The sequence below is a fragment of the Cetorhinus maximus genome, chromosome 19 (genome assembly GCF_964194155.1).
Source record: "Cetorhinus maximus chromosome 19, sCetMax3.hap1.1, whole genome shotgun sequence".
Taxonomy (NCBI): Eukaryota; Metazoa; Chordata; class Chondrichthyes; order Lamniformes; family Cetorhinidae; genus Cetorhinus; species Cetorhinus maximus.
Window position 1 is genome coordinate 65,504,972 of NC_135897.1, and position 16,908 is coordinate 65,521,879.

General features: G+C 42.9%; 1 protein-coding gene across 4 annotated transcripts in view; it reads right to left on the bottom strand.

The window, feature by feature from the left end:
- Positions 1-9,158: 9,158 nt before the first annotated feature.
- fxr1 (FMR1 autosomal homolog 1) overlaps positions 9,159-16,908 on the bottom strand; it is a 106,645-nt gene continuing 98,895 nt past the window's right edge. For all 4 annotated transcript variants that reach the window (XM_078563976.1, XM_078563974.1, XM_078563975.1 and 1 more), the window contains one exon: positions 9,159-10,228. In XM_078563976.1, coding sequence (XP_078420102.1) covers positions 10,209-10,228 — 20 coding nt within the window. In that variant the 3' untranslated portion in view covers positions 9,159-10,208. The remainder of the gene's footprint in view (positions 10,229-16,908) is intronic.

The window sequence follows — 16,908 nt, forward strand, 5'->3', positions numbered from 1 at the left end:
GTATAAATTATGGCTAGGTCATCAAGGAGAACTCTCCTGCTATTCTTCAAAATAGGGCCATGGGATCTTTTATGTCCTTTATAAAATAGATGTGGGCTTCTGTTTAAGATCTCATCTATAAGACAGCACCTTTGACAGTGCAGGACTCCCTCAGTATTGCACTGGAGTTTCAGCCTAGTTTAAATGCCTGCTGTCAAATAGTATTTGCGTTGGATGCACTTAAAACCAAAATGTTTTATCAGCATTAAAATTAGTTTACATATTAGCTTCAGCAAGACTGTAAATAAACCAAATTAAGAACAGCCGAACTAATAGCTGTGAAACCTAGAATGCTTACTTGATCAGTGGTGTAGTAGATGGTGTGAATCAATCTCTTGACCCAAATGTAACAGACTATCATACGGAGAAATCCTGGAGGAATTATATTGTCAATGGATGCAACTAAAGATTAAAAAAAAATACCTGCCCTTTATCGTATGGTTCTTCCAGTGTGAAGCATGCCTGAATAACACATACACTAATCCTCTTACCAAATCAAATGGGGTTGACCTATAACTAAAACCTGTTAATCCCAGAATATGGATGTCAAGCCACTCGATTCAAATAAAAGTACCTTTTGGGTCTTGTTTGACCATTGATTTAATTGGAAGCTCCAATTGTACCCAAGGCGCATTCAGATTTTTCACTGCCGCATTCCAATTGAGCAGTGCATTTGGAATCATCAAAGAAAGTTTTGTAAATGAGACCCCATGGAGAGTGAGCAAACTACCATAAAGGTTACTCTCAAGAATTGTATGTCCAGTCTACATAGCAGTTTAGTGCAGCAGACACAAATGTATTCACTTACTATCTAATAATTCTGTTTATATCTTAAGTGGCTCTGAAGTCAAGGAAGAACACGAGAGCATGTGATATAACCAGTAAGCATCATAGATGACTACAATAAGTAGTTTCCTGGTGTCACGAAATCTATACTTACCTTCAGAGGTCGGGAACTCCGATTCCCAACGAACCTCAGGTCCCGTGCTCTAGTGCTGGCTGGGAACTGGCCGCATGTGCACAGTTCGGTTATTTTATGCTCTTTTGGTTGAGGCCCTGCATACCTACAGCTACTAGCAGAAGAAAAGAAAAAGAAAGGCGTGAAAATGTAGGTCAGATGACCTGATGTGGAGCACCATTATCAAGTAAGTGAACTAGGGAACAGGACAAGGGAGGGGAACAAAGAGAAGGTCCCAGGGAGGTGAACAGGAAGAGGTCCTAAAAGGAAGACCCAGGTAAGGGATAAAGGCAGCTGGACCTATTTCTGTCCCCTAAGTTAGCAGAAAGAAGCAGAGAAATGGGCTCCAAATTAAAGACGAAGCAGCAGGGAGCAGACTTTAAGCAAAGTGGGCACAAAGGAAGCCCTGAAGATCCGAGAAGGCAGCCAAAGGTTGGTGACTCTGTGCTGCAGACTGCAGGTGAAAAGGTACCCCTTTGGAGCAGTGATGTTCTGTTTGGCACGGCCAAAAATCTGAAATTGTGCTTGGAAGGTGAAACATGAGTGTATTCAGAGATCCAGGAAAAGAATCTCAAAAGGTGAGATTGAAATCCTGCGAGGTGGGTCATTGTTAAAGCCGTCTGAGTGGAAGCAACCTTTGGAGAGAATTCCAAGGCAAGATCTTCAAAGGTGGAGATTTGAAAAACTTCATGAGAAAGAGGAAGTTTTAGTGAGATTGGCTGGCTCACAATGTGATAAGAGTCTGGGTGGGTTGTTGGGAAGTCCATGGAATTGGGTTTGGTCACATTTGGCATTGATTCAGTAGCGTGGCGTGTTCAACCAGTTTGCCTGTTAATTTACAAGTACCTCATACTCTGAATGTTAGAGTATAAGATAGAAATTGTAAATTGCTTTATCTTTCTGAACTTGTATAGTAAAGTTTATTTTTGTTTGTTCAAAATCGGTGGAATCTTGTAGCTTTATTCACTTAGTAAGTGTCTTAAATCTCAAACTTCATCTCCTTTAAACAAAACGTTATTTGGCCCCTAACCAGATCTCCACCACGACCCGGGGTCTGGCCGAGGATCATGACATAAATCGGGAGCTCTTACGAGATCTCGGAATCCACAGACAAATACAAGTACTCATACTTGCTGAGGTTAAGGTTTATAAGATCACCATGGTGAATTTTATTATACTGATTGAAAAGCAGAATGGTTTTCTCAATTACTAAGACTTCTGGAACAGGAAGACATTGCTGAGTGATTTGCAACATCTAAGCAAGGCTAGGCTAATCGCAGTATGTTCGTATTAGCAGAAAAGTTGTAGTTAAAAACGTACTAAGAAAGCAGAAGTAATTGGGGTAACAGCACAGCATCCGGGATTGGAAGAAGAAAAAGTTAATCCAGAGAGCAATTCAGTTGAATTTGCTAGAATCTAGCTGCAAATGAAGCAGCTTGAAATAGAAAAATAAATGGAAATGCGAAAGCTTAAACTTGAACTCCAGAGGGAGAAGTTAGCAAGGAAGGAAACTGAGAAGGGAATTTGACAGCGTGAATTAGCCAGAGAAAAGCTTAGGTTACAGCGAAAGAGAGTCTGGTGGTTTGGAAGAAGAGCAAGGAGCCATTCAGAGCTTTGATATAATGAAGAGTTTTCGCCTATTACCTAAATTCACTGAGGACGGAGTTGAGATATTTATCCCATTTGAAAAGGTGGCTAACCAACTAAAGTTGCCAAAGGAGACACACAGAGATTTGGCCAGGAAGGCTATGGATGTGTATTCTACTGTTTCAGAAGAACAATTTTCAAAGTATGAATGAGGTAGTTAAAGCCATGGTGCTTAATGGTTATGAACTTGCCCCTGAAGCATATCAGTTGAAATTTTGGACTTGAAAGAAAGACCAAATGAAACATTTATAGCATTTGCTAGGGAAAAAGAAATGTGGGACTGGTGGTTTTGATCCCTGAAGTTAACAACAAAACTTTGAGAATGTGAGGGAGCTAACAATACTGATAGAATTTCAAAATAGCATCCCAATAGCTATTAGGTCACACCTGCAAGACCATAATTTCTAAAATACAGGAAGCAGCATTTCTGGCAGATGGCTATATCACATAGGCAGCTAGGGGGCATTAGATCTCCCAATGTAAACCACAGGGAAGCTGGAGGAACAGAAAAGAGTCTGGCTTTATGGGGAAGATGGAAGATACTCCAGTCAAGAAAAATGATAGTGTAGAGAAAATGGGTGAAAATGAACTGGTATGCTTTTATTGCCATAACACAGGGCATCTCAAAGCCCATTGTTTGTAAGCTGAATGGTAAACCGGTGGCAGAAGTAGGAATGCTTAAGGAATCCTCAGAAAAGGAAATGGGTTTTAAAACCGTAGCAGTGGCTCAGGTGATATGGCTCAAGATAGACAGAGTTCTTCCTCGACTGCTGCTAAAGGGATTGTCAAGCTAGTGGAGGTTCTAGATACATAAACAGAATTACCTGGAAAAACTCAGCAGGTCTGGCAGCATCGGTGGAGAAGAAATCAGTTAACGTTTCGCGCCTTCACGGCCCTTCGGCAGAACTGAAGCATAGTTCTGCCGAAGGGCCGTGAAGGCTCGAAACGTTAACTGATTTCTTCTCCACCGATGCTGCCAGACCTGCTGAGTTTTTCCAGGTAATTCTGTTTTTGTTTTGGATTTCCAGCATCCGCAGTAGCTTTTAGCTTTTTGTTTTTATCTCGGAGGTTCTAGATGTTTTGTCTCGAAGGGAGAAGTGTTTCCTTACTCCTCCAACAAAACAAGTAAACATTAATATTTTGGAATACTGGGGAAGATCAGTCATTATGGTGACTGATGATGCAATTTGTGTTCCACATAATTTGATGAAGGATGAAGTATTAACGGCATTTATGAACCCTTGTGTAAGGACAATTTACAGAGTGACTTAATAAACTGAATTATTACGGAGGGAATTTTTCCTAGGTTACCTATGGAAGGGGTAGATTTTTTATTGGGTAATGATTTGGCTAGCGGAAACAGTAACATGGCAACACCTGTACTGCAACAGAGGAACTACTCATTAAAATGGCATTACATATGAGTCCCTTTAGGAGGGAGAGCACTTTAGAGGCTGCCTTGAAAGAATGGGAGAGGGTGTTACATAATGGGAATTATTCACCCTGTACTTCATCTTCGAATGTTTGAGGGGATCAGCACTGCAAATCATGCTCTGTAGGAACCAGTGCAGGCTGCAAAGCAGCAACAACAGGAGGGGGCACAATGACAAGAAGCAAGGCAGAGGCAGATACAGGCCTCTAGCTCATCAGAGTTGGTAGGACAGGGATGACATACCTACAAATGACAAAGAAACAGTGTCAGAAAAGATTACCCGCTCCAGGGGACCATCACAACTATGCACCTTTAGGCAGGACATCCTGTGTCCATGGGGATAGTATCCTATGGGCACCTATGCCAGTGGCTTTGAAGGTTACTGCAACTCAACTTCTTTGCGGCCAGTTCCTTCCAGAGGTCAACAGGTGACACCTGCAGCAGCTCCAAAGCAGCCACTCACCACTGCAGCAGGGAAGTGATAAATGCACTGTACAAGAGGGCTGGGAAATTCATAAGGTTCTGGACAGACAAGGACAGCCAGGCAGAGGGGGCAATGGGATTCGCAGCCATCGCTGACCTTCCACATGTTCAAGGTGTAATAGACTGCAGCCATGTTTCCATCAAGGCAGCATCCGAGCAGCTGCCACATTCATTGCCAGAAAGGGATTCTATTCTCTCAATGTGCAGTTAATTTGTGACCACAAGAAACAAATCATGCAGCTGTATGCTTGCTATCCCAGCAGCAGCCACAATGTCCATGTGATTCAACACTGGCAGGAGTGGTATTTGTTTGTGCCAAGGCCACACATTAAGGGATGGATCCTAGATGACAAGGGCTACCCTCTTTGCACGTGGCTGATGACACCTGTTGGGAACCCTCTGAGGCAGAAGAGAGGTTTCAATGCCAGTTACAGCACAAGGAACATCATAAAGCAAACCATCAGTCTGCTGCAGATGCACTTCCACTACCTCAATTGTTCTGAGACAGCTCTCCAGTATGACCTAGGAAAGGTAGGTGGCACATCTGCTGAGCACTGTTTAACATTGCTATGCAGACTGGTGACAACATTAGGCCAGAGGAAGAGGAGGAGGCAGAAGCCATGTCTGATGAGGACAACGGGAAAGTAGAGAGTGACATGGAAGGGGGATCTAATCACACTGCTGGTGTGCGTACCATGAAAGTTAATGCACAGGAGACAAGGGACCATCCCATACTGACTTGTTTCCAACCACCTGGTTACCATTAAGCGACTTAAAATCAACAGCCTTACCCACTTTCAATGGATGGCATATATTGTTGCATTTAGAAACTCACAACACTCTTTATCAGTCATCACACAGAGACCTGCATCTCAATCAGCGAGTAAGTGTCCCTTAAACACAATATTAATAAATGTCATACATCTCTGAAGGGGAAACATGATGAGGCCCTCGTATGAAAAAACTCACTGAATAAAGCACAGCAACATTTTAATGTGATGCTAACATTCCTTCCTTAATATAAACACCAGTGCTATATACTGTGTGAAAGTGAACTTTTTGAAAAGTTTCCACGTGCTGAGGCAAGGTGCATCCCCAATATTGATAGATGTGGTGGGAGAAGGCTACTTCTCTCTTTGCCCCATTGTCTTTGATGACTATGGCAAGTGTCCTCTGGCAGCCCCATGGCAGATGAGCCAAGAGTGCAGGAGAGTCCTCTGTGGCCACTGCTGCTGGAGGAGTTTGGGTTACTGACAGAGGAGCTGGGGAGCTCCTAACAGCACCCAAGAATCACCTTCCAGTGCATTAGACTGAATCATCCCCAGCCCTTTGATGCAACATGACACCATGCTTCTCTTGCAGTGCACCTGGAGGGGTGTTCAGGTGCACCAACAACCTCTCATTGGCCCACTGCTACAGTGAACTCATAGCACCAGCAATAGTCTGCAGGGTCATGTTGATACACCAGGCATCCAATGTGTAGTCTCTTGGGTCTGCCCTTCGAGGCAGCCACCACCCTCTCCATGGAAGAATTGATGCACTCTCCTACCTGAGACATGGCAAAGGTCATGCCATGAAAGGACTCCTCCATCGCCCACACGTCTTCTCAAAGTCTCAGGCAGTTACGCCATACTCTACAATGTTCAAGCACGCAACTCCAACAGGTTCACTGTGGCCATCAGAGGCCCTTCATCAGCCACAGGCTGCCCTCCAACACTCCTCTGACTGGCAGTAGTCTCATCTGTCACTGCCTCCCTTATTTGCATAATTGTGCTGTGCTCACCAGATTGTGACCATAGGCTGGCACACAATCGACTCCCCACCTAGGTGTATTTGCACTGGTGCAGGAGATAGGTGTGATGGTACACCCTTGAGACATCCAGACTGACACCCTCCAAGAAGTCAGGTGGAAAACATGGGAGCTAGTCATGACTCTAAGGCAGTTGACCTTACAATTGAAGCATAAAAACAATCAATAAATTGATAATGTTAAGGGCCATGAACATTCATGGATGCAGCAGGTTGCCACGGTAGCCAAAGATGATGGGTAAGCACAACTCCTCACTCTAAGCTCCCCAATCTATACTCAGCATTAGCTACAGACCGACTACCCTGCTCCCCTGCCAGCTCCAAGACTTCCATCTCTGCCTCTGACAGCAGAGCACTCGATCCCCAATCTTGGAGCTCTCCTTGGCATTATGGGCCCTTTTGTCATGCAAGCATTAGGGAAGAAAAAATAAGGTTTTTAGTGATGCTTAAAAGATTGCTAGGTTGCCTCCTGGTCCCATGAGGTGGTCAGGTTGCCCATTTGTCCTTCCGATCCTTACACTGTCAGGAAATCTGGCTAAGGCACAGAATGCAGTGATGCACACACATACAGCCTATGCAACTATGGAAGCTGGTAAGAGGGATCGCTTTACACATCAACACCCATCCTAGCCCTTGACTATGCAGTGCCCCTACTGTTCCCACCCACCTTTGACCCAGTTCTTCACCCTTGCAGTGCAGAGGTCATTCATCCTTTTTCAGCACTGGACCCAGTCTCTCAAATGGGGTCTACAGCCACTCCAACCTCCGTCCAGGCCACCTAGGTTGTGTGGCCATTAGCTGGAAATAGAATCTCTCTACAGTCCCAAGCAGCCTGGAGGTCACAGTGAGCTCTCACTGAAGTGTGGGGCAATGTGCTGGGTGGATTGTGACATCTCCAAACACAACGGAATCCATTGATGACACTAACTAAACTTTTACAAAGGGGGGGGAATTTCTTCTACCTAGGCCCTTAAAAGTTTTCTGTTGCAATATGAACACACCTGACAATACTAGCCAGTTCTATTGCAGTCCTCCTTCAGAAGGTCGGCATGCAGCATTTCAGGTTTTAAATAGGGCTTTCTGCTTTTTAAATATGATGCTTTCTCCTGCACAGGGATAAGGTGATGCATCTCCCAACTTCAGAGCTGCCCATGTCACACATATTCATGAACTTGCCCTCATACGAGTGGGTTCAAGCAGCCACATCCTTCCCGCACCAGATTTCAAACTTCTTCCAAGCCCACCAGCAGGACTTATTGATTGATCCAGCCTCTAGTACTCTCTTACCTGGAAAAACTCAGCAGGTCTGGCAGCATCGGTGGAGAAGAAAAGAGTTGACGTTTCGAGTCCTCATGACCCTTCAACAGAACTGAGTAAAGAGAGGGGTGAAATATAAGCTGGTTTAAGTGGGGGGCAGGGGGGTTGTAGGGACAAGCAGGCAGTGATAGGAGCAGATAATCAAAAGATGTCACAGACAAAAGGACAAAGAGGTGTTGAAGGTGGTGATCTTATCTAAGAAAATGTGCTAATTAAGAATGGATGGCAGGACACTCAAGGTACAGCTCCACCCTGCTCTCTTGCCCACATCTGTCCTTGGCTTGCTGCATTGTTCCAGTGAAGCCCAACGCAAACTGGAGGAACAGCACCTCATCTTCCGACTAGGGACTTTACAGCCTTCCGGACTGAATATTGAATTCAACAACTTTAGATCTTAAACTCCCTCCCCCATCCCCATCCCCACCCCCACCCCCACCCCCACCCCCTTTCCGTTTCTCCCCCCTCCCTTTTGTTTTCTCCAATAATTTATATAGATTTTTTTCCCACCTATTTCCATTATTTTTAAATCTATAACTGTAATACCCTTTCAGTCTTTCCACCCCACCCCTACTAGAGCTGTACCTTGAGTGTCCTGCCATCCATTCTTAATTAGCACATTTTCTTAGATAAGATCACCACCTCCAACACCTCTGTCCTTTTGTCTGTGACATTTTTTGATTATCTGCTCCTATCACTGCTTGCTTGTCCCTACAACCACACCCACCCCCCCACCCCCCAAACCAGCTTATATTTCACCCCTCTCCTAACTTTACTCAGTTCTGTTGAAGTGTCATGAGGACTCGAAACGTCAACTCTTTTCTTCTCCGCCGATGCTGCCAGACCTGCTGAGTTTTTCCAGGTAATTCTGTTTTTGTTTTGGATTTCCAGCATCCGCAGTAGTTTTTTGTTTTTATCTAGTACTCTCTTGTCTGCAATACATGTGTTTACTTTTTTGTTTGAATTGTTTGTGGCTGTATCACACCTTGGCGTGTTAGATTGTGTGTAAGGAAACTTTTCTCTTTAATAGGCTTGGATATAAATAATTAGTTGTACGTTTTATGATGTTTTCAATGCTAGACTGAGAATCAGTGCATCAGCCTATTGATAAATGTTTCTTACTGTAGTTTGTGGTTCACCATAAAATAAAATCTTTACAGATTTGAATGATAAAACAAATCAAAATATCTCAAACAGTGAAGGGATCCAAAAGGTCCCTATACTATTATATCATAAGACTAGAATGTGAATCTTTGTTTAATTCAGATTATCAAGCTTTATATCTTGTGATGGTGGTTTTGTGCATGGGGAGATGTTAGTGTCAAGTAGTCCAAGGGGTTGGAGGAAGTAGTACAACTTTTGTTTTTCAATACATGCTATTCTACAAGTATTACTTCATACAATATATACAGAAATTTTAAAAATCTCAAATTTGAAGGCAATGTAAAATGCTTTACAATAAAGCTCCAGAAAACATTCATGTTTGCATATTTTAAGTCAGAAGATGGAAGATCAAACTTTATTTATCAACTATCTGCATACAAAACATATTGCACATCAACCAACCAAAACTGAAAATAAAAATACTCTAAGGACTCTAACAAATGTAGTTTACATGGAAAATCGTTTCTCTGGAACTTAATCTTACAATAGTTGGATTATTTTGGCAATGACATCTACAACCAGTTTAGTGTAACATCCAAAGCATTGCTTGATTTTTAAATACTGTACATTTAATAAATAAACCAAACAAGCCCCTTTGTAAAACAGTCACTGCCAATCACATCCCAATGTCCCTGCAGATGTATAGATGCAAACGAGTATTCTCCAGTGGTCTGCAATTTTCTCTACATACAGTATTAAAAAAACCTACAGAGATTTAGTAAAACTGACCAGTTTCCAGACTAGTATCACCTAGTATTCCTAATGTTAAATTTACAATTCAGTGCAAAATTTTGAAACTGCATTTTCTATTGTTTTCCTCAGATGAAGAAGTGGTTGCATATTAGAGAACTTGACAAAAAAGCAGCCAATGCTTTAATCCAGTATTACAGTAAATGTCAATGATCTCCATCTCCAGAATAATCTGAAATTTATTTTAAACATTTCAAGACATTTCCCTACAACCAGCTAGTTCTTTTAATTTTGCATCTACTGTCTGAAGGCACAACATCTGATAATGTATTGAGAACTTAACTAGGTGAAAAACAAATTTATACAAGTGTTTTATTCAAGAACCCTCCCCATCTCCACTCCAGTACGGAGGAACTAGAAAAAAAGTGCGCCGTAAAGTCTGGCAGTCCTTATTCTATCTTTGGCAAGCTTTTACAAGCACTATTAGAAAATGTAATTATGCAGAACCAGACGATGGTGGGTAATGTTTAAGAAACACCATTCACCACAACTTTAGTTCCATTTCCTTGGTAATCTCTTTGTTGGCTTTCCTTAGAAACTTTACATGTAGGAGCTTCATCACCAGAAACATCGTTTGTTCCATTCATGGTCTTGAAAGCTGGAGAGTGTTCATCAATCAGATCCTCTTGCACCTGCAGAGCACGAGTGTGTGAAGTAAAATAGTTAACTTTGAGGAAAATAGAGGCAAAATTTGCTCGTCACACAACCATGAATGTTCGAAGTAGATACCATTAAAAAGTAATACAGAACTGAACAGGATGCAACAGCATTATACAGGATCTCAATGTTAAGCAAATAATTCAGGAATTTTTGATCTAAGGTCACATTTATTGTTAACATCTGTCAGTTCCAATACAAATTATGAGAAAACCCAAACTAATTCCAATTATTGGGACAATTTATTTAATACATATTTACTATTATTTCTCTGCCTTTCCTCTGACAGGCCCTATTCCTTGCAGCTGATATTTTGGTGCTCCCCAATAAATCTTCCAAAATTCAGCTACAATGAATCAATGCTCTTCAATTACTTACTAGGTTTGTCCACAGACCATTAACTACATATACAAACTATAACTTACATAGGTTACATAGTCTACAGCACAGAAATAGGTTCCTTGGCCTAAAGATTGTACGCCAGCATTTATTCTCCACACAGGCATCATCAGTTCATCTACTGACTGTAGATAATGTGACTGAGAGGAAGCACACAGATCAGAAATAGGAGGGGGCAAAGATATTTGAGTGACCTCGGAGGTGACATTGTAGGGAAAGGGGAAGCCACTGCTGGAGATCCATTCTATTCCTACTATTAAAATGCAGGCAGTGCAACTATGCAAGGTCCCATGGACCTGGACAAAGCAAAGGCATGGAGGAGGACAGCATATTGAACTGTGTTAAAAGCTGCAAACTGGTCAAGGAGAGCACCATGCTAAGTTACAGATAATGTAATTCATTGCTTGGGCAAGTGCTGTACAGGTGCTATAAGACTGGAAGCCAGACTAGAGGGGTTCAAACATGGAGCTTCGGGAGAAGGTGCACTGAAAGATGAAAGAGAGGTATGAGATGAAGTAGTAATTAGAAAGCAGATGGGTCATGGGTGCATTTTTGAGGGCACGCTGTTGGCAGTTATGAAGGGAGAAAAGTTTGCAGATTTCTAAATTGCCAAACAAGACAGAGATTCAGGAAATAAAGATAACGCAGAGTATAGCTAGAAGGTTGATTCCTATTGTGAGGAAATAGTGGAGAAACACAAGCTTTTCAGTCTAACAACGAAAAGGTTCCTATAAAAGCATACAAAATTGTTTGTATGGGGATAGTTAACACAGAAGATTACTTGAAATTAAACTGAGTTCAAAACTAGTAAAAGATAACTTTAGGACCAATATCAGAATTTTATTTATTTATTTAACAGAGTGTGGGATTAATGGGTGAATTCATGTAGGAAATAACAATGCCATAACGCAGGGTTGGGGCGGGGGGGGGCGCGGGGTGAGAATCTGTTGATATTTTTAGATCAAATGACTTCCTTATTAAATAATTATCTTGTGATTTAGTAAAGGGCTGTCCTTCAAAATAGGGTTAAACTGCAGTGCTGGGAACGAGAAGATGAATCTTTATTTTTGCTGTAACCCATGTTATGCCTGACTAAGGATTGCTTGATGCTGACTAGTTGACAGCCTTGAGTTGCTGAAAGAGGAGAAGCTTCATTCCTGGCACTATCAACTAGTCACTTGCTTTTAGGTGCACGAGTGTGATATGCTGAAGTAATCAAAGCAGAAGCCAGCTGGTGGTTACCAATAATTTAATGATAATCAAGGTAATCCACTATACTACTTCTGACAACTTAAATGTGAATGTTAGATTTTAGTTCAATTTTGCATCAATTCTAAACATTTGTTAATGTATAAAAACATTATAAAATCAACTTCTCTAAAAAAATCATTCATTTCACAACCCAATACAATTCAGTACTATTTACAAATATAGTTACTGCTGCCTATAGTGGGCACATTCATAAGCAAATTGCTCACGAAATGCAATCATCATTATGACATGGTACCATAAGTTGATCTCAATTTTTTTTGCTTCTGAAGTACTAAACAGTTAGGGCTTCAAATAAATAGTACCACATGAGTCACCTTAACCATAACACTGACTCAAAACAGTGCCTCCAAAGGCTATCAATAAATTCCCTTCTCCAAAGATAGGAAAATTAACACTAATAAATTTTATTCCTTTTCATAAAAATGAGAGATTCTGGATACATGGATCTTGGCTGCTAAAAATCTGTACGAGCATATGCATGGGAGTTTGTAGCAGCAGCCTACTTTGAAGACTATCTATCAAGTACAACCATCGTCCGCAATACTAGCTGCCATTATTAATTCCTCTACATTGAAGAGTGAGCCAGAAAATGTTTAGAAAGTCAGAACAAACAAGCAGAGTGTCCAGCAGCTGATAACTCAAGCAAACTGGTATGAATAAATTAGTCATCTATAATTCAGTAGTCAGAACAAAGACAAGTCATCTAAACATTTGTGATGAACAGTAGTTATTAGAAGAGAACTCATGTGTCCAACAGGTCGATGTGATGCATGTAGTGCGTGGACGAAGAGAATTAGCATGCTATCTGCTTTTGTGCGCTAGTTTGCTTTTCATTTTCGCATTGCTGCTAGCCAGCAGTAGGCTGAAGAAAAGAGCCAAATGTCTAAGTCTCTCCTGTCAGTACACAGCATCTCCATCTGCTGTGCCTCCTCATGGCAACACACAACAAACTGGGTCTCTCACAATGCAGGCTAAAAGCTTAAGAGAAACGCTGAGGAGGTTTGGCTGCCAGACATGCAGTTTGCATGCCCGCTAGCGTGTGGACAGACCCTGGCATTCATGAACCAACTCCCAGCTATGGGTGAATAGCTCCACTACTTCGTGGATACCTTGGGAGAGTGGAAAGCTATGGGATTAAATCCTGAAAAAAATCTGGAGTGGAACCCAAAGGCAGACTGTTGTCTGAAAAGATCATCCTTCCAGCAACTCCTGCAACCAAGCTAGTGCCAAATGTAGAGCTTTGCATCCCTTTGGACTCAGCTGGGGAGGTTGAATATGGGCCATGATGTTTGGGCAGTCCAGAGTCTCCATAAATTGTGCCCAGGCTTGTGTACTGGAGAGGACACTACAGTTTTGCTGCAGTGTTAACAAAACTCAGGGCAAAGTTACAAGTGATAAGTCCAACTCGATTGACAGAGAATCATGGGCTGTCTCTAATGGTGAGAGGGATTGTGCCCACTGGTCAGTCACCATCTACCTCAAGTTGAGCAGCCCCCAACGAGTAAGATGCTGACCCACCACAGACAATCCATTTAAATGAGTGCTTGGAGCTTAGAATCTCTGCTCAACAGGTGGACAGAATCCATCACACCAGACAAACAAAAGAATTAAACAAAAAGAAGATACCAACTCTGATTGTCAAGCTAGAATGTCAGGACCATATGCACAGGATTGACAGACAACTTGCAGCTGGTCAATAATGTGCATAAGACAGCTATGATAGACATGGAACATGATAGGCTGAACATCGACATAGCATCCCTACAAGAGGGCAGGCTCGCAGATAGCAGATCACAAAGAAAAACATTACACATTCATCTAGCAGGGAAGAGTTCAGATGAAATGTGTGAGCAAGATGTAGGCTTTGCTGTAAGGAACTCGCTATTCTTGATTATAGATAGAACCCCCCCCAACTCCCTGACAATGGCTCAGAACATGTTCTCTTCATCTGCCCTCTCAACTCAGGCAGGGCCAGTTAAGATCATGAGTATCCATGCTCCAACCATCCACTGCAGAGGAATCAAAACCAGTTCTATGAGCTTGGCACTGCTGTCAGAATCCCTAAGTCAGAACATCTTTACCTATTGGAGGATTTCAATGCAAGAGTGGGCACAGACCATGAGGCATGGTCCTCCTGCCTCAGACATCATGGTCTGGGAAAGATAAATGAGAACAGACAGAGACTACTTGAGCTTTACTGCTACCAAGAGATTTGTGTTACGAACACCTTTTTCAGAACAAGCCATGTCTCAAGATGTTCTGGAGACATCCAAGATCAGGACATTGGCACCAACTGGACCTGATCATCACCAGATGTGACTCTCTGAATAGCGTTCTCAACACATGCAGCTACAACGGCACTGACTGTGATAGAGATCACTCCCTGGTGTGCACTAGGGTTGAGGATGCAACCCTTGGAGTTTTTTCACTCAAAGTTGAAATGCTGTCCTCATATCAACATCAGCCATGCCACCTACCCAGGCAAAACCAACAGTTCCATGACTTGACTGAATAGGTGTTCGCTGGCATTCCCACAGAGTGCAGAAGTGAAAAGAAACATACTTCGAGACACCATCCACATGCTCAATATATGGGAAGCAAGAACAGAAAAATGCTGACTGGTTTGAGGCTAATATCACTGTAATGGAACCGGTCTTTGAAGCCAAGCAGTCTGCTCTTAATTGCAAAAGAGATCCAAGCGAGAAAACTCAATGCGCAAACAGCCGCTCGAAGTAAACAACAGTCCAACAGACTGCTAGGTGGTGCTCCAATGACAACTGGTTACAACTCATGTCAGAATATTCAGATGTCTTTCGACACAGGGGATGTCAGGGACAAGGATGAAGGGATCAAAAAGGTCCATCAGCAAAGAAAAGGATCCATTGAAAACAAAGACAGGGGAAGTCACCACCAACTGAAATAAACAGTTGGAGAGATGGGTGGAACTCTACTTTGACTTGTACTCTAGGGGAAGGCATAGCGGCACTATCGCTAGACTAGTAATCCAGAGAACCAAGGTAATACTCTGGGAGCCCAGATTCAAACCCCACCACGGCAGATGGTGAAATTTGAATTCAATAAAAATCTGGAATTAAAAGTCTAGTATTGATGATTGTCATTAAAAACCCATCTGCCCTTTAGGGAAGGAAATCTACCATCCTTACCTGCTCTAGCCTACATGTGGTTGACTCCTAACTGCCCTCTGCAATGGCCTAGCAAGCCACTCAGTTGTATCAATCTGCTAAAAAGTCTAAAAGGAATAGAACTGGACGGACCACCCAGCATCAACCTAGGCACTGGGAACTACAACAGCAAACTCAGCCCTGTCCTTACTAACATTTGGGGGCTAGTGCCAAAATCGGGAGAGTATTCTCACAGACTAGTCAAGCAATAGCCTGATATTGTCTGTAATGTACGATTCCGTGAGTATGACTATGTCCCAGACACCACCATCAACATCCCTGGGTATGTCCTGTCCGACCAGCAAGACAGACCCAGCAGAGGTGGCAACAGAGTTGAGCGCGAGTTGCCCTGGGAGTCCTCAGCATCGACTCTAGACCCCATGAAGTCTCATGGCATCAGGTCAGACATGGGCAAGGAAACCTGCTAATTACCTCCTGCTGAATTAGTACTCCTCCATGTTGAACGCCACATGGAAGAAGCACTGGGGGTGGCAAAGACACAATGTATTCTGCATGGGTGACTTCAATGTCCAGCACCAAGAGTAGCTTGTTAGCACCACTACTGATTGAGCTGGCTGAGTCCTAAATGACAAAGCTGCTATACCAGATCTGCGGCAGATGGTGAGGGAACCAACAAGAGGAAAAAACATACTTGACCTCATCCCCACCAACCTGCCTGCTGCAGATGCTTCTGTCCACGACAGTATTGGTAGGAGTGACCACCACACAGTCATTGTGCAGCTGAAGTCCCGACTTCACTTTGAAGATACCCTCTATCATGTTGTGTGGCATTACTGTATTAAATGGGATAAATTTCAATCAGATCTAGCAACTCAAGATCGGGCAATTATGAGCCATCAACAACAGAATTGTACTCCACCACAATCTGTAACCTCATGGCCCAGTATATCACCCACTTTACCATTACCATCAAGCCAGGGGATCAACCCTGGTTCAATGAATAGTGCAGGAGGGCATACCAGGAGCAGCACCAGGCATACCTAAAAATGAGATTGAACCTGGTGAAGCTACAACACCGGACTATTTGCATGCCAAACAGCATAAGCAGCGTGATAGACAGAGCAAAGCGATTCCACAACCAATGGATCAGATCTAAGCTCTGCAGTCCTGCCGCATCCAATCATGAATGGTGGTGGGCAATTAAACAACTCACTGGAGGAGGAGCTTCCACACGTTCCCCCATCCTCCATGATAGGGGAGACTGGCACGTCAGTGCAAAGATAAAGCTGAAGCATTCGCAACAATCTTCAGCCAGAAGGGCCAAGTGGATGATCCATCTCAGCCTCCTCCGGAGGTCCCCAGCATCACAGATGTCAGTTTTCAGCCAATTCGATTCATTCCATGTGACATCAAGAAACAGCTGAAGGCACTAGGTACTGTAAAGGCTATGGGCCCTGGCAACATTGTGGCAACAGTCCTGAAGACTTATACTCCAGAACGTGCCGCACCGCTAGCCAAGTTGTTACAGTACAGCTACAAGACTGGCATCTACCCAGTAATGTGGAAAATTGTTCATGTATGTCTTGTAGACAAAAAGCAGGACAAACCCAACCTAGCCAATTACCGCCCCATCAGTCAATTGATGAAAGGGGTCATCAACAGTGCTATCAAGCAGTACTTGCTTAGCAATAACCTGTCGTTGATACTCAGTTTGGTTTGCACCAGGGCCACAGTTTCTGACCTCATTACAGCCTTGGTTTAAACATGGACAAAAGAGGTGAGGTGAGAGTGACTGCCCTTGAATCAATGCCGCATTTGACCAAGTATGGCATCAAGGCACC